General features: G+C 38.3%; 1 protein-coding gene across 2 annotated transcripts in view; it reads left to right on the top strand.

Moving 5' to 3' along the window:
* Positions 1–22,228, top strand: part of tln1 (talin 1) — a 62,300-nt gene that overhangs the window by 2,761 nt on the left and 37,311 nt on the right. The window contains exons 2-14 of one of the 2 annotated variants that reach the window (XM_026172851.2): positions 11,621–11,680; positions 13,368–13,530; positions 13,883–13,980; positions 14,279–14,408; positions 14,577–14,729; positions 16,782–16,924; positions 18,004–18,131; positions 18,229–18,289; positions 18,472–18,576; positions 19,031–19,186; positions 20,679–20,780; positions 21,559–21,635; positions 21,905–22,085. In XM_026172851.2, coding sequence (XP_026028636.1) covers positions 13,401–13,530; positions 13,883–13,980; positions 14,279–14,408; positions 14,577–14,729; positions 16,782–16,924; positions 18,004–18,131; positions 18,229–18,289; positions 18,472–18,576; positions 19,031–19,186; positions 20,679–20,780; positions 21,559–21,635; positions 21,905–22,085 — 1,464 coding nt within the window. In that variant the 5' untranslated portion in view covers positions 11,621–11,680; positions 13,368–13,400. Of the gene's footprint in view, positions 1–11,616; positions 11,681–13,367; positions 13,531–13,882; positions 13,981–14,278; positions 14,409–14,576; positions 14,730–16,781; positions 16,925–18,003; positions 18,132–18,228; positions 18,290–18,471; positions 18,577–19,030; positions 19,187–20,678; positions 20,781–21,558; positions 21,636–21,904; positions 22,086–22,228 lie in introns of both variants that reach the window. The other variant, XM_026172850.2, reaches the window with a different exon arrangement.

Genomic DNA, 22,228 nt, shown 5'->3' with positions numbered 1-22,228 from the left:
TATTCCCATGTGGAAAACATTCAAGACAGCTACCAATCTTCCCAAGAGTCAGTGTCCTAGTGAATTCAACTCATGGGTAGAGTGTGCACTGTTTTGAGAAAATGCAAAAAACACAGGAGCTACATCTCAGTCTCTACAGGCCTCAGTATGTTAAAATAAGAAGGAAATTGAACATGTATGGCTTGTTTGGAAGGGCTGCCAAATGAAAACCTTTTCTCTCAAAAAGGAATATGACAGCATGGCTTAGGTTTGCATCTCATCCAGCCACAAGACTTTTGGAACAATGTCATTCTGACAGACAAAACCAAAATTGAGATGTCTGTCCACAATGAACAGCACCACTTTTGGAGAAAACCAAATACAAATACAATACTCATACCAACTGTTAAGCGTGGTAGAGGGGGGTGATGGTTTGAGCTTGTTTTCCAGCCACAACACCTGGCCACCTCACATTCATATTCAAAAAAGAAAAAACACACGTGTTTTAAAATTAACTACTCATTGGTTTCCCTTTTAGAAATTACAATGTTTTTAATGTTAGCCCTTCATCAGACTGGTGAAACATTAAGAGGAGTGTGTGTGGTGTGTGTTCATGTGTAAGGACCTGGTCTACATAGGCTTGGTCCTCTGAAGGATGTGGCCCCTGAATTTGGACACAGCCTGTGTGTTTAAATGTGCAATGAGTGAGTATGTGGTTGCTGCAATTAAGAAAAGTGAGCGTATCCTCATTCTCAGAATTAGGGATATTCCTTGGAACTAATTTCTTAGTCAACTAAGCAAGGGAAAAAAAATAGTGCAACCTGCAAGTGTGATCTACCCACATGTCTCTACATGTCTTCAGGATCGCTGCAGTGGCATACACAGTCTGAATAGTTTATATGATGCCTTTAGTCGTAATAGTGAGAAGAGCTGTGTTAAGTTCTGAAAACATCTGTTCTGGTGAGACACATCTGTCATTGCTAGTGTTGGATATTTGTTTAAAAATAGCATTATCCTGATAGAAGTAGATTGGGCTGATGCCAGTACAATTCCCATAGAACTGGGCTGTCCAACTACAGGCCTCAAGAGCCGGTGTCCTGCAGGTTTTACATGTGTCCTTTATCCAGCACCGCTGATTTAAATGGCTAAATTGCCTCCTCAACATGTCTTGAAGTTCTCCAGAGGCCTGGTAATGAACTAATCATTTGATTCAGGTTTGTTGACCCAAGGTGATATCTAAAACCTGCAGGAAACCGGCTCTTGAGGCTTGGAGTTGGACATCCCTGTCATAGAAGCTTATTTCTATGAATGTTGATGTGTCTTGGTCATTGTGGATGCTGGGCATTTTGATATCAAAGTAACCTAAAATTAAGTTTCAGATGGGAGTTTCTAAAGTGTTTTTGGCATATTATTAGGAAGGGATCACTTTTCATTGCAGTGATAGGGTTCTTGATTGATACAGGACATACAAGATGCTGTCCAAAACCACATTTTTGAGAATCCTTTCAGAGGGGTTAGTTTGCTTATAACTTTCTAGAACAAATCCCAATTTTGATGCAAAAAAAGAAACTTTGCCCTAGCCAGGGGATCAGATCAGATCATGACTAGGTGAGTTCAAATGAGCTGCCTAAATACAGGAAAGCCAGTTGGGACACCTCACTTACTCAAGAATGAGTAGCTGGCTATGACACAAGAGCATGGGAACCATTGATTGCCTTCTGAACAGACTTCCAGTGACAGATGTGGAAACAGGAGAGGTACAAGTCAAGTCAGTCTATCCACTTGCAGTGCTGGGCAGCTGAGTTTCCATGGGGCTTTGGAGCAGGGAAGCTTCAGTCATTTCAGCCACCCAGTGTTTTACCTTATCATCTTGGAAAGGCTAGAGCATTTGATGGTTAGGAGCATAAGACCACATAACCAGCCAAAAAAGACACTACTCTCTGTATAGTCTTTTTAAGATACCAATTAAGAGCTCTCTTCGATTCACCATGAAGACAGATTAGAGTAAATGATAAAATCATAAAATTCCCCAGCAAACAAAGTAGCATCTGGGTTCATACTGGCCAGATCGTAGTGTAAAAATCAGGACGAGAACCCAATGCAGGATACACATGGGCAGAGTAAAATCCAGTTTGGGAGGGTGTAGTCAAAAGGCAAAGTCCATAGAGCTGTCCAAAAGGAAATGAGAAGTTCACAAGGGAAAATAACAAAATCATGAGGAATGCTGGGGAGCTTGACTAAGCAAGTTTACCAGATGACAAGTGGTTAGCGCAAAGCTGGAGCTGTATATACTAAGACCAGTGGCTAACTGAAAACAGGCATGGTAGGGCAACAAAGCAAAGGCTGGAAGTGTAACTAAGTGAGGTCTAAGACATACAGAAATTTCAAAATAAATCAGGAAGTAACCAGATATACAGTTGGTGAGATTAATCAGCATACAATCAAGGATGGAAAACTAATGCAGGAAGTAAAATTGACAACGATTTATGATGTACACAGGAAAATAACAAACACATGCGGTTTACAAGTAAGGTGCAGTTGGTATTCACAAGTGGACAGATATTAGTTGAACTGGTGAATTGTTATTAGCTTATAATATTTCTCCTATTCTTTATTTCATTTTTAAAGTTCTCTATAGTTTTAGGAGCCTTTGTTATATGTTTAAAATTGCTAACAGGCATAAGGCATAATTCTTACACCTGGCATTGTTCAGCGTGGGCCATGAAGTGCATCTTTAATCTGTTTGATCACAAACATTATGCCACACCGTCTAATCTGGAAGTTTTCACATTAAACTTTGCCAGCGTCATCAACACTGCTGCTGTTGTGTTATCAGTGTTTCTGTTTAAAACTGGGGGCTGTGGGCTTAATGTTGTCATACTTGTTATTTACACTTTTTATTCGCTGCTCCTAAATACGTTTGTATTTTCTGGTCAGTTTTTAGAAATATAACAAATGTGGGTGAAAAACTTAGGTATACATTGTTTAACACATCTGCACGCTACAGAGCCGTGGATTAAATGAAGCATCGAAGCAAAGAATTTGTGTCGAGAATTTTTTGTAATTGACTTATTTGAGTTACTTAATTAATCATTGCAGTTGTAATATAAACTTTAGGTAAATTCTTTAGGCAAAACTTTAAGAACTGCAGCAAATAAAACTTGTGTATAAAGTGGGTTTTATTGTCATTCTTCTAAATGACAACTATACATTTTAACAAAATGTTGTTTCTCCAAGACCTTTATGCAACTCAAAATGATTTATGTGATTTTAAAATTCAAGTTCAATTCAATTTTATTAATATAACGCCATATAATGTTGAAGACGCTTTATATTGTAAGGTAGACCTTACAATAATACATACAGAGAAAAACCCAACAATCAGATGACCCCCTATGAGAAAAAACTCCCTTTTAACAGGAAGAAGCCTCCGGCAGAACCAGGCTCAGGGAGGGGCGGCCATCGGTTGGGGTAAGAGAAGGAAGACAGAATAGAAGACATGCTGTGGAAGAGACAGATTAATAACAAGTGCGATTTAATGCAGAGAGGTGTATTAACACATAGTGAGTGAAAAAGGTGACTGAAAAGGAAAATGCATCATGGGTGTCAGAATCAGAATCAGAATACTTTATTGATCCCTGGGGGAAATTATTTTTTGTTACAGTGCTCCATTTTAAACCAACATTAAGACAAGACAGACAATACGCTAACTAAGAATAGTACAATATATACATATATATACATACATACATACATAAGTCACTTATAAATAAATATTTGGAAAAGAAACATGTGTAGTTGTAGCAGCAAACAGTGTGTTAAGTGGATGCGTTGTACAGGGAGATGGCCACAGGCAGGAATGATTTCCTGTGTCGTTCAGTGGTGCTTTTCGGTAATCTCAGTCTCTCACTGAACGAGCTCCTGTGACTGACCAACATGTCCATGATGCATTTTCCTTTTCAGTCACCTAGGAGGGGTATGAGTCTGCCTACAGCAGCCTATGTCTATTGCAGCATAACTAAGGGAGGATTCAGGGTCACCTGGTCCAGCCCTAACTATATGCTTTAGCAAAAAGGAAAGTTTTAAGCCTAATCTTAAAAGTAGAGATAGTGTCTGTCTCCCAAATCCAAACTGGAAGCTGGTTCCACAGAAGAGGGGCCTGAAAACCAAAGGCTCTCCCTCACATTCTACTTTTAAATACTCTAGGATCAACAAGTACGCCTGCAGTGTGAGAGTGAAGTGCTCTAATGGGGTGATATGGTACTACAAGGTCATTAAGATAAGATGGGGCCTGATTATTTAAGACATTGTATGTGAGGGGCAGGATTTTGAACTCAATTCTGGATTTAACAGGAAGCCAATATAGGAGAAATATGCTCTCTCTTTCTAGTCCCTGTCAGCACTTTTGCTGCAGCATTTTGGATTAGCTGAAGGTATTTCAGAGAGTTTTTAGGACGTCCTGATAATAATGAATTACAGTGGTCCAGCCTAGAAATATGCATGAACTAATTTTTCAGCATCACTCTGAGACAGGAAATTTCTAATTTTAGAGATGTTGTGCAAATGGAAGAAAGCAGTCTTACATATTTGTTTAATATGTGCATTGAAGGACATGTCCTGGTCAAAAATGACTCCAAGATTCCTCACAGTGTTACTGGAGGCCAAGGTAATGCCATCCAGAGTAAGAATCTGGTTAGATACCATATTTCTAAGATTTTCAGGGCCGAGTAAAATAACCTCAGCTTTATCTGAATTAAGAAGCAGAAAATTAGGTCTTTATGTCTTGAAGACATTCCTGCAGTTTAACTAATTGGTGTGTGTTATCTGGCTCCATGGATAGAGTTTTTTGCCATCTGCATAGCAGTGAAAATGTATACTATGTCTTCTGATGATACTGCCTAATAGGGCTGATCGATATAACAATATATATCGGATGACGATATAAAAACGTCTATCGTTGCATTTTACGCTATCGTTTGTTTCGTGGTGTCGCAAAATAAACTGTTTATGGCAATATTTTTTCATTATTTTGATGGTCACTGTAGTGGCTATATTAATTTCTTAAAGTTCTCTCTTTCTCTTATATTTAATATAACCACACTACAGACAAACAAGCACTTGTTTTTATGCATTGTCTTTAGCAACAACAACAGTAAAACCATCGCATGTCCGCTTGTTTATTTTCCACATAAACCTTTCACAAAAAAGCTCAAGATCCTGTTGAGACTTTTCAAAATAAACCGAATCACGCGAAAGATGCAGAGTATTTATGGATGAGAAGCAAAAAAGAGCCGTCAGGTGCTAAAAAATAAACCTTAGACTCAAACATTAGAACAGGCTTTTCCCCGCAGCACGCTGTGTAATAAATACTCATAAAGAAAACGGCGGCCGTTACAACCTATGTCTAAAAATGTATAGTTTCATGCATCAGTTAAAACACTCAACTCCAGGTACGCGACGCCCAGCTGGAAACACTTCAAGCAAGTCGAGCTGCCCGAGATTCACAGAATTTACAGAAAATGTTACATTTTTGTGATTTATATCATTATCGGACGATAGATGTCTTAATATCGGGATGTGAGATTTTGGTCATATCGCACAGCCCTACTGCCTAAGGAAAGCATGTATAATGCAAACAGAATTGGTCCTAGCACTGAACCCTGTGGAACTCCATAATTAACCTTAGTGTGTGAAGAGGACTTTCCATTTACATGAACAAATTGGAGCCTATTAGATAGATATGATACAAACCACTGCAGCGCAGTACCTGTATTACATACAGTATGCTACAATTGTTCTAATAGGATATTATGGTCGAACAGTATTGAACGCTGCGCTGAGGTCTAGCAGGACAATAACACAGAGATGAGTCCACTGTCAGAGGCCATAAGAAGATCATTTGTAACCTTCACTAAAGCTGTTTCTGTGCTGTGATGGGCTCTGAAACTCTTCAAAAATGCAAATATATAGTTGTGTTACACAATGGTTATATACGAAGGGCAATAAATATACCTGACAACATGTACAAAGAATTTAGAGAGTATTAAATTTGGCTAGTCTCCCATTTAAGATTATCTTCTCCTGCACCTCTTCATTGCTTTAATGTAGCTGCTATTTTTTAAATCATTCTTTGTGTTATTAGTTATTTGTGTTGAACCTTACATTGCGACTGGGCTATTGCTTATGCTTTTTCTTGTGCTTCTGCTTTTGTTGCTACTTCTGTTTTTTTCTGTTTCTTCTTCCTCTTCTTCTGCTGCTACTGCCTCTGCAGAAAATTACTAGTACCACTTGCTGATTTACCAGTCGAGCAACCAAACTGGTCCATCATCAATCTTGTATTTTGAGGATTCAAGTGGTTACCTGACAGTTTTTCTGGGTTTCCAAGGCCAATAATTTACAGTTTTGTTTGTAAGCTCCTGGACAGTAAACATTTTTTTTAAATTTTGCCTCTGCACACTGTCACAGTGGATTTTAAATCACACAAAATGTGATTAAGAGCAGACTTTAAGCTTTTAAGTACATTGTCAAACATCACCAAATACTGTTTCCTTCCTTGTGATGCTTTAGCAGGCCTTTACTGCAGCCACCTTCAGTTGCTGTTAGTTTCGAGGGTTTTCTGCTTTCGGTTTTGGGTCATTTCGTGTCAAATCATTGTGAGGCTTGTGGTCAGCCATCTCACATTCATATATCATATATCAAATGCTAAAAACTAGTTACCTGCTGCATAACATTGTCTCCATCATATCTGATATATGATGTGGTGTTTTTCTAATCATGAACTATGCCTTCCCTTTTCCATACTTTTCTCTTGCAATCATTAAGGTTCATCTTGGTTTCATCTTTCCAAAGATGTTTTTTTTTTTTGGACAGGCCCTTGTAGATGCTTCCTTTCAAAGTGTAATCTGCGTTGTTGTACACCATCTAAATTTGAATTCAAGAAGTTGCTCACAACTTAGTGTTCCATGTTTTGTGGTTTTTCAGGCCGTTGGTGTCGCTGAGCTGCTCAATTTTCCCATACTAATCTTACTTTTTTGCTGTCTCTGATTGCTTTATTTTGGAGGTCTTTAAGCCTAAAGAATATTTCTTCACATACATCGATATCTCTTTGGGTTTCATTTATCAAATGCAAGTTCAACACTCAATTCAAAATTCAACAACCAATTTCAATTTTTTTTCTCTAATTTGGTCAAGACACTAACCCTAAATTGCTCTCCGATGCGTTCATTGGAGTATAAATGTGTATGAATTGTAGTTAGGAAGCACTAAGAAACTTAGAAGACAGTGCTTGTGTGAATGGGTGTGATCGGGTGAATGTGGCATGTTGTATAGAGCTCTTTGAGTACTCTGGGAGAGTTGAAAAGCGCTATATAAGAATTAATCCATAAGTGTACGTAGGGCAGAGAGAGACTCCTACATAATGAAACTAATCTATTTAAAAAAAATATTGGCCACTTGGATAGTGGGAGTAGTGTAGTATTTTTACCGTTCATCTTCTGTGTTCAACAGAACAAGTTCTTTGTGAGAGTGTGATTGTCTCTGAAACATAGACTGAAGTTATTGTCAAAATAGACATTTTGACATTTTTTGGTTTTCAAATAGCTCATAATGTTGTAATTGTGTTGCCTTATACTAAAGGCAAATGCTGCTATTTTAACTTTCCTTCACCCGTATAAATTTCCCTCAAACAAGTGAAATCTGATCTGTACAGTACAGACCAGAACAGAAATAATTAGCCTCGTTTCCTTTTTCCCCCTTTTATAAATTCCCTTATAGATTTCCTGTTTACTCTAGGGTATTGTTTTGACAAAACCTTTTAGTGCACTGAATGGTCAGATTAAAAAAAAATGTATGAAATGCTAAAAAAACAAGAGAATTGGAGATTTTTTCTAGTTGGGGAATGGTATAATTACTGTACATGAGCATGTGTAGACTATAGAGTCGAGAGGAAATGTAAGAATGGGAGATGAGATGCAAAAGTTCAAATGCGGTCGTTGTGGTTACTTGTTTAAGATAGACTGTAACAATGCCACTGGGTTATTTTCACAGTGTCACATCAGGGTAAACACAGCTTCAATTTACAATAGTACAGCAAATGTGCATTAGCAGAGTGAAAGTTGTTGTGAAAAACTACCAGTAAAACAAATCATACTACAGTTGGATACAAGTGTACTAGTTACCTCAGCTCTGTAATAAGGACACTGCAATGACTTTGTTATTGTGTTATGTGCTCTGGAGCTACAGCTGTGTCTACATTTCTTGGACTCAAGAACTCTTCTATTAGTATCAGAGTGGTGCCAATGCCAGTAGTGATGATCAAATGTGATATAAGCAGCAACCTTAAACTGGAAAAGTGTTTCTCATGATGTTTGTGTTGATAATAGTTAAGCAATTTCTGTGACAAATAACAAATATGACAAAAAATGACTTATTGAATTATAAAACAAAAATTCAAAACATGTTTTATTAAATTTAAGATTCTTATAAGAGCCGGTAACTTCTCTAAAACAGGTTGTCTTATTTTGAGCCTGATGAAGGTTCTGCAGTGACTTTAAGCTGGTTGCCCACATTGCAGCACAGCAGGCAGCAGAGACTGTTGAAGGCCACGATCACAGGAAGTTTAAAACTCTACCATCTGTATACGAAGCTACACTCAGTGGTTGCAAAGACTTGTATTGCAGCACTGTGAACTCCTGATAAACTATTCTTCACCATAAGTGGTTTTACTTGAGCAATAATATATGTCCACCCAGATGACCTCTTTCCTAATGTCCACAGATGTCCTGAGGTTACACAACCAAAACAAATTAAATCTATTATTTCACTTTTTTCTTATTCTTACATAGAAAAAGAGAAAAATGTTTTACTTGTATAATACAAGTACTATTGTTTTTCTTGTGACATTACCAATAAGTTTGATGTGTCACATGGCCCTCTTCCTATTAAAAAAACAAAAGTTGTATCCAAGATGGCCGACTTCTAAATGGCCACCATGGTCACCACACATATACTAATGTGCCACAAACACGACTTTAATATCACCAACCATTCCCATGTTATTACGGTGTATCCATATAAATGGCCCACCCTGGACATCGGGATATGCCAAACAAAAATCACATCTAGCGCACATAGGGCTGGAGAACAACAGGAAAACAGAAAAACAAAACAACTAGACCTAGTCCTTGTTTAGTCGTTTGAAAATTTATTTTAAACTTTGCACAATTTCTGATTGTCCCTCAACATAATATTTTCTTCATATCTGTGATGTGTTTCATTGCAACTAAATTAGTACATTTTCATTTTTTTCAAACTTGCACACCACACAGTTTAAAAAAAAAGAGTCAGCTAGACATTTTTGGAAATGGCTGATACTGGCAGAAATGACTGTAGCCAGAACTATAGTGAGGATGTACACAACGTACTTATCAGCCCTGAAGACTAGTTAAGTGAAATGTTTCATTCTGGCCTGAAAAGATAAGTTTTTGAAATAATCCTCTTGTTGTTAGTGGACAGTTTTACAGACACGTTAAAAAAATGGTCAGGCCTGTAATACACTAGATAAAGACTGAGGTATAGAGTATCTGAATTCCATTGATAGCTTGGATACTTGGCTTTAGGATGACAGCTGGCCGCTGTCACTTTGCAGAGGAAGTCTGGCTTTGACTAACAGGAAGTCAAGTTAGCCACACATTTTTTTTCTTGTAAGAACCAAGTCATGTTTTCTGGAAAGAGGCATTAATTCAGAGTTATTGCAAAGATATATTTTAAGCACTAAAAGGAGAAAGTACCTTCAACGGCATAACTAATTTTATACTTTAAAAGCCCAAACTTGGAATCCCTTTTGCAACAGCTGGACATTTTTTATATCTGTACCATTAAAGAATTGTGTTTTCATTTGTGATATTGTTTTACAGTGTTTTTAGAGTACACTAAGACCTTTACTGTGCTATTTCTCATTTTTAGCAACTGCAGTAATTACTGTTGTGACCTCGCACTTCCTCTTTCAGTCAGGGTGGAGTGGGAAGCATTTACTGTACAATTTCTGAAGTCTGTAGACTTGCAATGTTTTTAAACAAGATTATCTTTCAGATTTCGAGCTGGTGTTAAATAAACAGGAAGATTTGAATGTTGAAGTAGCTTTTGCTCGATAATGGTTTTTGAGCATTTAGAGCTTTAAAGTTTCTACATTGAATAATATTGAGGACTAACACTGACTAAACGTGAACATTGTAACTTTGAAACTCGAAGGACTAGGATGAGCTTTAGATTAGTAAGCTTTGTCAACAAACTGACCCAATACTCACTGCAGACTTCCAGCTAAGTCACTGCTGGGCATGTGTGGATGTTAGAGATGCCCATATATGGCGTTGAATGTCTTTTAAAAACAGGAAATGACATGTAGACAGCTGATTAGGAACTTGAAAGAATGCTGTCATTCCACAGCAGAGGAAGAGGAGTGGGTTCATTTCTAGAGATGAACCCACTCACTTGACCGACAGCTGCACTCCTCCTCCAATGCATGCACGCACACACACACACACACCTAAAATAGCTATTAATAACATGTAAAAATCTTTTACATCAGAAGAAATTATTCATATCATACAATAACTGTCTGCAATGCAACACATCTGTCTAGCAAAGAGTAATCTGTTCTCTCATGTTAAGTTTACTTTAACCCTGCACTCACGCTCACGTAAATACCACACCAATTTATTGCAGCGTCCACTACAACTTGCGCTGTTCTGCTGAGCCACTTTGATGTACTCTGATATTTGCTAGTCTGTTTCAGTGCATGTAGTACTGCTGATTATATTTAAAATTTAAATTCTGTTTTTGCTTGTTGATTTTCATATGATTATATTTCAAATATTTCTTTCTATATATTGTTTACATTTATGCTTGTTTTACTGTATTTATCAGATTAGTTTATACTTCAGCTGTATTTAACAATTTTTAACTGACGTAATGGAGGATGTCCCAACTCTTATTTTTCTTGCCTTGTCTTGTCCTGTCTTATTTTGCAAAGCACGCCACACCTTGCCACACTTCACCAAACAGAAACACACCAGTTATGTGGACCTTCTCACTAGTTACACGCTTAATTCTGACATTAATTTCACTAAAATGGATTAAACTAATATTTTATTTTATAACATTTTTTTAAAAAGTGTCTGCAATGTTATCAAAAAAACCCCAAAGAAATCAATCTCTAATATACAAACACATTCCAATTCGCTTTGTGTATTCTTTCAGTTGAGCAGCAGTTTCTGCTTTATTGTCAGATAAAATTCTTGAACTCTACTAGATTCCATTTGTGGGATTTATTGGAACATGTATGTGTGCGAACAGGGACTGAGCACTGTCTAAAGCTTGTGTACCGTATTCACAGTTAGCTTTTGGAATAGAACATTTAAATTACATGTCATATGTTGTGTCAAAAAGTGAGTTTATCTGCAGCTTTATATTTCAAATAGGACAACATTATTATGATGTGGAATTGCAAGAGTACAAAATGCTGTGGAACTGTGTTTTGTAAGATCGTTATAATGTAAAAGCATATCATTATGTCATTGAAAATGTTGGATCAATAAAATAAAAAAAATCGTGTATCTGTTTATATTTGATTTTCCTCAGCTAGGTAGAAGAAACACAGAGCTGATCATCTGAGTGGCTGTTACAAAAAATTGGTTCAAGTCAGGTAAGTATTTTATTCATCTTCTTCATGATCATGTCAAATAGTAAAATCATAATCAGGAGCCCTAACAATGAGAAGCATATTTACATGTTAGCCATCCATCCATCTTCTTATAGCATATTTTTCTGAAGTATAGTATGAAAACATTTTCTCCAACAAAACAATCTTTTAACATATAGTGAGAAGTACTCACTGATATATGATAACAATATATGAATGCTCCAGACAGTGGCTCATCTCACTCAGCCTGTTGTCACACTGGATTTTAGTCAGAAAACAGTTTGATTGTCATTTGATTGAGCAAGTAGACAGTAGGGATGGCACCGGTAGTAACCAGACCGAAAAGCAGCGCACATTTCGGTGTTTCTTTTTCCTGAGATGTCATACACTTTGGATTCTAGCCAATCATCTTACCTTTCCGAGGATAGTAGGCTTGCCCAGGTACGTACGTTCTTTTAGAGCAGAGCTACAGATTAAAAGTGCCCAAGGCAAAGCGGTCAAAAGTCTGACTGTACTTCACAGCAAAAGATGCAAACTCAGCAGCCTGCAACAAGTGCTTCAAGGTGATACTGTGCAAAGGAGGTAACACCTCGAATCTGATGAAACACCTGGCAACGCATAGCGTTTTTTAAAAGCTGAGAAATGCACCGTATTTGGTATCGGATAAAACCTAAACGATACCCATCCCTAGCAGACAGTGGTTCCATCCCTGGGTTGTGTGAGAATAGATGAATATGACTTGTAGTAAAAAGCAGTGCTTGAGTACTCAGAGTTGTAGAGTATTATATAACCAGTACATTTGGCATTGGTTTTTTTAATTTTATTTGTTTCTGCAGTAACCAGCATTCATGTTGCTAGCTGTACTTTTTAGGTTGAATCCCCTTTATACTACACAGGGAGCAAGATGGTGAAAGAGTGTTATCAGGATGCGAGTCTGACAGTTTTACAGTGATAAGTAAAATGTCATTTCAAAAAAGCTGAAAAAGAAAATCCCCTACTCTTTATTTCCTTCACCTCTCATTGCTATACAACCTCAGGATCTTGCATGAAGAAATGACAAAGAATCTCTCACAATGACAAAACCACAGAGAGTTGTTTTCCAAAAAAAACATACCTTTACTGGCATTTAAACAGTTAAGAGACAATTTCTTTTTATTCAGGAACCGGAAAACTGGATTTTCAGTTAAAAACATTTTTTTATATGTGACACATGTAAAAAAAGCTAGAGGTGGTGTTTCTCACTTTAACCTCAGCTTAAGACATGGGGCTGAGAGATTAGTTTTCACTTCCTACTAATGTGAAGTTCTTTAGCGGAATGTCATGTAAAGGAGTACCAAAATAAAATATATTTATGAATATAGCAGTTCTTGTCATAGCTATGTGCAATGAGAATACCTCTGATGTAGAGAACTTCCTGCTGTGTGCTACTTGTGAGAGGAGGCAGCTTTGACATTATTTAGAGTATACAGTTACAGCTGTTCTACACTTGCAGTTAAAACCTCCTTTTAACAGGAAATAAGGTGTGTGTGTGTGTGTTTATCAAAAAGTCTTTTTTTTTTTTCAATAGACTTTATATGTCTTTCAGATTGAGTTGTACTATTGGTATTGTGACTGTGAATTAAATATGCTATTTCACTTTAATGGTACAGTTGACATGTTATGACTAACTACTTTATGGATCCTCATGCAGGTGTGAGTTGGGTGGAGGTGCAGAGCAGCAATCATGGTGACCCTGTCATTAAAGATTAGTGTGGGGAATGTAGTGAAAACTATGCAGTTTGAGCCCTCCACCATGGTCTACGATGCCTGTCGCATCATCAGGGAGAGAGTCCCAGAGGCACAGCTTGGCCAGCGTAAGTTCTCTTTCTTTTTTTTTACTTCTTACTTCATCAGAACTGATTGTTGGATTATTGACATGGAGAAATTGTATGCTGCATATTGCACATAGACTGATCAGGCATGACATTGTAACCACCTGCCTAATATTGTGTCAGTCAACAGATTAGACTAGAATGGTCACATTTTGACTTTGGCAAGCTGATGTGAACCTGTTAAAACATGTTTGTTTGAAAGACTAATCCACTAATGTGATTTACATGAACAGGGGACTAGCACAAGTCCTTCTAGTCTACTGTCTGGAGATCCACAGGTATGGCAAGAAATAGAAATCCAGCGACTTAATCAGCGTTTGTGTTTCTTCTACAGCAAATGACTACGGACTGTTTTTGTCTGATGAAGATCCAAAGAAAGGCATCTGGTTGGAGGCTGGAAAGGCTCTGGACTACTACATGTTAAGGAATGGGGTAAGGAAGTATATCACACATTCAGCTATGACTAACTGTTAAATTTATGAATTAGGATGCATTTGTGATGATTTGTGAGTACTAAATACACTTTCACCAAGGGACATCACTGGTTTCTTTGCTCTAAATTAGCTGAGTCAGGTTGTTTTTGTTTAATGCTTCTGTAAAAAATGATGCTGTCTCTAGGAAGAAAAGCAGTGTGATGTGAGTATTGTGAGAAATAGCAGGATCTAGTTTAAATCTATTTCAAAGTTTCCAACAAAATATCAGCAGCTGGTCTGTTGCCTCTGTCTGACAGGACACTCTGGAATACAAGAAGAAGCAGAGGCCACTGAAGATCCGCATGTTGGATGGGACAGTGAAGACTGTAATGGTGGATGACTCCAAGATTGTCAGTGACATGCTGATGACCATATGTGCTAGAATAGGTCAGCTATAAGCCACACACAGCTCACATTTAATTTCCAGAACAAGATGTTGTGTGTTGTTACAGGTTTATTGCTTTCCCCCCCACTTACCATGAGATTCTTGTGTATATATAATGTTGTTGTAAAATGTAAACTAAATGTAGTAATTTCAATCTGTTTGTATGTCAGGTATTACAAACTATGATGAATATTCACTGGTGCGAGACATTGGTGAAGAGAAGAAGGAGGAAACCACAGGAACCCTGAAAAGAGACAAAACTCTTTTAAGAGATGACAAGAAAATGGAAAAGCTGAAGCAGAAACTCCACACAGACGATGAGTGTATGAGAAATACAAGCCTCCATTCTAATGCTCTATAACAGACTTGCTTAACCAAAGTGTGTGTCCCGGGTCACCTTCCACATCTTCTCTAGCTCCTCTCTCAGCTTCTTGTGTTCCATCTTCCTGTTGTTGCTATCGCTTGGTACACTCAACAAAAATATAAACGCAACACCTTTGTTACTGCTCCCATTCCCCCATGGGATGGACGTAGAGACCTAAAATTCATTCCAGATACACAATATAACCATCCCTCCCAAACAGTGGTCACAAATCAGTCCAAATGTGTGGTAGTGGGCACATCTGCTATATTTAGATAATCCATCCCACCTCACAGGTGTGCCACATCAGGATGCTGATCTGACATCATGAGTAGTGCACAGGTGTACCTCAGACTGCCCACAACAAAAGGCCACCCTGGAATGTGCAGTTTTTTGCGCTATTGGGGGTCTGGGGACCCAGAACCGGTCAGCATCTGGTGTGACCACCATTTGCCTCATGCAGTGCAACACATTGTCGCATGGAGTCTATCAGATTGTCAATTGTGGCCTGTGGAATGTTGGTCCACTCCACTTCAATGGCTGTGCGAGGTTGTTGGATATTCGTGGGAACTGGTACACGCTGTCGTATACGCCGGTCAAGCACATCCCGAACATGCTCAATGGGTGACATGTCCGGTGAGTATGCTGGCCATGCAAGAACTGGGACATTCTCAGCTGCCATCTGCCCTGAACAATGTGAACCATGATTCATCTGTGAAGCGCACACCTCTCCAACGTGCCAGACGCCATCGAATGTGAGCATTTGCCCACACAAGTCTGTTACGGCGATGAGCTGGAGTCAGGTCAAGACCCCGATGAGGACGACGGGCATGCAGTTGAGCGTCCCTGAGACGGTTTCTGACTGTTTGTGCAGAAATTGTTTGGTTGTGCAAACCAATTGTTCCAGCAGCTGTCTGGGTGGCTGGTCTCAGACGATCTTGGAGGTGAACCTGCTGGATGTGGAGGTCCTGAGCTGGTGTGGTTACACGAGGTCTGCGGTTGTGAGGCCGGTTGGATGTGCTGCCATATTCTCTGAAACGCCTGTGGAGACGGCTTATGGTTGAGAAATGAACATTCAATGCACGGGCGACAGATCTGGTTGACATTCCTGCTGTCAGCATGCCAATTGCACGCTCCCTCATTGCTTGTGGCATCTGTGGCATTTTGCTGTGAGACAAAACTGCACATTCCAGGGTGGCCTTTTGTTGTGGGCAGTCTGAGGTACACCTGTGCACTACTCATGATGTCAGATCAGCATCCTGATGTGGCACACCTGTGAGGTGGGATGGATTATCTAAATATAGCAGATGTGCCCACTACCACACATTTGGACTGATTTGTGACCACTGTTTGGGAGGGACGGTTATATTGTGTATCTGGAATGAATTTTAGGTCTCTACGTCCATCCCATGGGGAATGGGAGCATTAACAAAGGTGTTGCGTTTATATTTTTGTTGAGTGTATTACTACCTCTATCACTACAATCTTCTTTTCTGCTTGTCCACCACTACTATCTCTGGTTAGTTAGCCATCACTATCTTGTCCGTCGGGATCTGGAAGTCCCAAGGGATAAATATTTAATAGTAAATAATTAAACTAATCTACCAAATCTTCACTGCCACATTCTTTAACTCTGTAACTCTGAAAGAAATTGGAAAGACTAGTCTTTTTTCTGTCTGGAAACACATTAGCCAATCCTTATGCTGAGCTTTATTCAAAAGAAAAAAAGACTTTAACCAATTTTTCTGAGTAAATTCAATGTCTGCTTTCCAAACGAGTATGTCTGCTTCTGAAACTCCTGTCCCATACGACGTTCATGGGAGAGGAGATTATAACAAAGTGTTCTGCTTAAATATTATGGTGTCAAAGTGCTTTATCTGAATCAAAATATGGTTACAGATTACAATGAAAATATGACTGAAAAAATTCACCTTGATGCTAAAACATTTTGACTGGCTAATATATTTCTAATATTGGTCTTTATGGCATCCCGTTTGGTTTGGGCTTTCCGTAGTGAACTGGTTGGACCATGGACGGACACTGAGGGAACAGGGCGTGGAGGAGACAGAGATGTTGCTGCTGCGAAGAAAATTCTTCTACTCAGACCAAAATGTGGATTCCAGAGATCCCGTCCAGCTCAACCTGCTTTATGTGCAGGTACAGAAAAACATTGACATTGACTTTCTCATTGACATTATTATTATTATTATTATTATTATTATTATTATTATTATTATTATTATTATTAATAATAATAATAATAATTTATTTTTCTCCTGTTGTCTTGGATAGACATTATGCAGTCTTGAGCCACCCCTCATTTCCTAATATTTTGTTCCAAGGAGCCAGATTTTCTTTTTCTTTGGCTATTGGCTGCCTTTGAACTCATTTTGTGTTGTTTGATGAGCCACTTAATATTTATCTATTAATCATTTAAGCATAAAAAAGGCACCTAATTCAAGGGATGAATCTGTGTTGTGTCAACTTTGCAAAGAACCCATTTTAAATTGTTTTTAGGAACTTTGCTACTGGCAGCTCATCACAAAAACACAGAATTTACTCCTGTTATTTTAGTTGAATCTATAAAAAACACCAAAGGTAACACAGATTGACAGGAATAAAATAATAGACAAACAAGTAGATTCCTGAAGAGTTATTAGCTAAAAACTTGGCATATCTTGGCATGGTGTGCAGTGTCTTTAAAACATTGTGGATAAAACTGGACAAGTGGGGGACAAAAGAAGACGAGACAGGCTTAAAAACAATCTGCAGCAGATAGATAGTATCTGAAAGTCGTGTCCTTAAAAAAAGGTCTTCTGCAAAGACCTGACACAGAGAGATGCCCTTCAGTTGATCCATGTTCTTGGAAGCCTCACCAGAAATGGTTTCTGTGGCTCAGCTGGCTGTCAAGAGGCCGTTCTATAGGAAGGGAAATTGGGAGGAAAGGCTAAAGCATACCAAGTTACACAAGAACTGATGGAACCGACTCTTTTCTTATATATCATTTTAAATATATTTTTGAACTGGCTCAATAAATTATTGCACCTATTTTAAATTTTCCTAGTGAAGAAAATGAAGAGTGGCTCAAATGTTATATGCTGTTTTACACTGTAAATTTTTGCTCTAAAAAACTATAATGATTTTGTGTGTGTGTGTGTGTGTGTGTGTGTGTGTGTGTGTGTGTGTGTGTGTGTGTGTGTGTGTGTGTGTGTGTGTGTGTGTGTGTGTTGGGACAGGCTCGCGATGACATCCTGAATGGATCTCATCCAGTCTCCTTTGATAAGGCCTGTGAGTTTGCAGGCTATCAGTGTCAGATTCAATTTGGGGATCACAACGAGTCCAAACACAAGCCTGGCTTTTTAGAGTAAGCACTGGTATTTTGGTTGTATTGTTGTTTTGTCTTCAAACTGTAATGAGCTGCCTGTTAAATTTTTTTTTGATTTGACCTTTTTCCTCTTCAGTTTAAAAGAGTTCCTTCCCAAAGAATACATCAAGAACAAAGGGGAGAAGAAGATCTTCCAGGTAAGAAGTGGATTCTGTGGCAGTTTTGAACTAAATGTCAGTTCTGACTGTGCTGTTCTGTTTAATATTTTTGATGTATAAAGATCAGGTCAAACACAAATTTTATCAAGATGACTTATACTTGGAGGCTGGTACATAATACCACAGTGAGTTCTTCTAATCCTCTGACTGTGTTTCTGCAGGCACACAAAAACTGTCAAAACATGACAGAGATTGAGGCTAAAGTCAACTATGTGAAGCTGGCCAGGTCCCTGAAAACGTATGGTGTGTCATTCTTTCTGGTCAAGGTGAGAAGAACAATGGATTACCAAAGTGGAGGTTGCTTTTGATTTGAGACTTGAGACTCACTTTACAAATAATATTCATTTACATAATTAAATAATATTATTTACAATAATACGATCAGCACAAAGATAGAAACTTGCAATTTCTACCAACCAGTCCAGCATGTTGCATTAGTGGAAACTGTTCTCCAAACTAGCCAGTTTGCTACTACATTTCTGAAAAAGGGCTAGGGGAAGAGGAGGGTATGAATAAGAGTCAGAGAAGAAAAATTCACAAATAGGGCAAGATTCATCTGAAAATGTTTAAATACTTTATATGCTTCCTCTCATTCTGCAGTGCTAGCTGGATGATGGCTGAGTTAATTTGTTGATTGTGGATCTTCATGGATTGAGTCATTAATATTTGCCCAGTTTAATTTATGTTTACTTCACAGTCATTTCATTTCCCTTCATGCAGGAGAAAATGAAGGGTAAGAACAAATTGGTGCCTCGACTTCTGGGTATAACCAAAGAATGCGTGATGAGGGTTGATGAGAAGACCAAGGAGGTGATCCAGGAGTGGAACCTGACCAACATTAAACGTTGGGCTGCCTCACCAAAGAGCTTCACCCTGGTGAGTTCTTAAGTAGAGACAAGATAAGAGCATTGTTGAGCCTGGTTCAGAAATATCTTAACCAGATCTCTCTCTCTCTCTCTCTCTCTCTCTCTCTCTCTCTCTCTCTCTCTCTCCCTCCCTCGCTCTCTTGCTCTCTTTTTCTGATTTGAACACCTGAAATGACTTTTAACACATTATCAAACTGCCTTTTTTCTCATTTTACTATTTCCACCAGGCCAGTGCAACACCATAAGATTGTTTGGGTTTTTGTCACTGTGTAACATTGCATCTGACTTCTTCCCAAAACAGTTCTATTGCCTCTGTGCACTCAGTCATAGTGAGTTAATATGAAGCATGCATTCACGGTGTTTGAATTGCTTCACTTGCTGATTTTTATTTTTATTTTTTGCAAATATTTTTATTGAAAAAATAAAACAACACAGTACTTGCACTTACCAAAATACAATTAACCTTTCTTCATTTTCCTAAGTAAATATATTTATATATATATAAAAAAAACAACTAAACAAAAACAAACTCTAAAACATTTTAACAACACTAATCTTACCGATTAACCCTCTCAAGGCAGGCGTTGCTGATTTGCAACAGTTAAAAACTAACAACCTGATTACCCCACATACATATTTTATGATTTTTTTTACTCAGAAGTACCACTGCAGGACTTGGTTGTGCATTAGCAACAAAAAGTTTAATTTGAGCCTGAGAGGGTTAAAGAAAGGGGGAGATTACCCTATCTTTGAATATCAGATGTAATCCTTGATATAAGGGGAGTCAAATTAGTTGATTTAAGGCCAGATAGAGAACGAGTCATATTAATCCCTATGTATTTAAACCTCGATGGACCACTTGCTGATTTCTAATCCTCTCCTAAAACGTCAATTTCCAAATATTCGTTCCATGCATTTTTCTAGCAAAATACTTTAGTGAGACCTAGAGATGGATGGCAATTACTGATATCACTTCTCTTTTCTCATGGGTGCGTTAAGAGTCACCACCATCGCTAAGTAGGATATCAAAGACATATTACATTCATGAAAATGATTTGCATGCTGTGTGGTCAAATGTTTGTGCATGTCAGAGGTATATCCCCACTTTGCTGTAATCAGTGTTGGGCTCATTACTCGAAAAAAGTACTTAGTAAACAGAACAATCCTCTTAAAAGTAATGCAGTACGTTGCATAATTACTTCCAGGGGAAAGTAATTCAAATTATGGAAGGCTCTCAAGCAAAAGCGCTTCTAGAAAATGTTCCATCAGTGGTATTAAAAGTTTTATTTTAAATTTGTATACAAATCATTTGCAGAAAAATTTCACCTTTGTTCAGATTGCATACGTTCAGTTGAGCCTTCAATTGATTCTTTGGTAATTTCTCACTACATCCTCTGTTCTTCACCTAACCTAATGGAATAGTTCACCTATTCAAGAAGCTATTCATTTTCCAGTATAATCTGTAAGGTATTTTAACTTCTGGTTGTTTGCTCTGCCTTTAGGACTTTGGAGATTACCAGGACGGTTACTATTCTGTGCAGACCACTGAGGGAGAGCAGATAGCTCAGCTTATTGCTGGTTACATCGACATCATCCTTAAAAAGGTCAGCAGCATTATACATTTCATTGACAACATGGATGCTTTGATGGGGGATGAAGAATTTATTTCCTAAAAAAATGTCAAAAAATACTACAACACCATTTTGTCTAGTGAGATTTCTTTTGACATGTCACTCTTTCCATGTCACTCTGTAAGTATTCAACGCAATAGAATTTCTTTACATACTACATATGTTACATATGTGCTGGTGTGTATTTATCATCATACCATAAGGTGATCTCAAGTTCTGTGCTGACATTTCACAAAGAAGATATGAAACACGAAGTCCTGTGTCTTTTCAGGTGTTTTACAAGCCCAAGCTTGAAAGTGGCTGCTCTTACTGCAGCACAACACTGTTTATCTTCTCTGTGCTCTGTTAAAATGTATTATTTAGTTCTTTAAAATATGTGCCTTTTGCTTGACAACTGGATTACCACTCATGGCACTTTCACACAGGACTGTGGACTCAGTGTGCTCGTCAGTGAGTCTGGTGTACTTTTGATCACAGTGTCGTTTTTCATGTCATCATTGGCTTTTCCAGTCACACTGTTAATGCCTACTCATTTTGCTAGACACTATGGTAGTGTCAAGAAGAGCAGTGCTTCCTGACCAACTGTTCAAAGTTGCATAAAAGTGATAGAAAAACATCTTACTAGGCAGCTGTCTGTACTGAAACTCATGTTTTTAATCTTTTCTTTATTTTGAAACAAAAGAAAATATAAATCCTTTAAAACTGAATTTGATATAATCCAGTGTGTCACCACATTTCTTTCTCTTGACAGAAAAAGAGCAAAGACCACTTTGGCTTGGAGGGAGATGAAGAGTCAACCATGCTAGAAGACTCTGTGTCACCCAAAAAGTAAGTGTATGAGTGTTACCACTGAATAGTTTTCTGTACTTGACACGTACAAGTTTCACTGAATGGTATTCCAACAATACTCCATCCATCCATGGAGTATTCAGCTTTCCTAAGTCGCCACCAGGTAGTTATTTGTTGACAGTGTAGCTCCTCTCTTCAGCTTAGCGTTCAAGAGTTGCAGCTGAAGAGACAACTACATTATTACAAACCGGATCATTGACCTGCACCTCAGGGCTTTCAGAACTAGGTTCTTTCTCATGCCACTCCAGGTCCACGGTGTTGCAGCAACAGTTCAACAGGGTCGGCAAAGTGGAGACAGGCTCAGTGGCCCTGCCAGCCATCATGCGCTCAGGAGCTGGTGGACCAGAGAGCTTCCAGATGGGCTCCATGCCTCAAGCTAAGCAGCACATAACCAGTGGACAGATGCACAGAGGACATATGCCTCCACTGGTATGACAGAATGATAAGACATGAAACAGAAATTGGAAATTAAACTGTAACAGTAGGCTTTATTTTCTCTTTCCTTAAAACTTAAATATAGCAGGCTAACATCCTCATAAACCCACGTGAACGTGCAAATGCCAGAATCCTTA

Source organism: Astatotilapia calliptera, chromosome 7 (genome assembly GCF_964374335.1).
Source record: "Astatotilapia calliptera chromosome 7, fAstCal68.1, whole genome shotgun sequence".
NCBI lineage: Eukaryota > Metazoa > Chordata > Actinopteri > Cichliformes > Cichlidae > Astatotilapia > Astatotilapia calliptera.
Note: the sequence above shows the minus strand (reverse complement) of the source record. Positions and strands in the feature narration are given on the sequence as shown.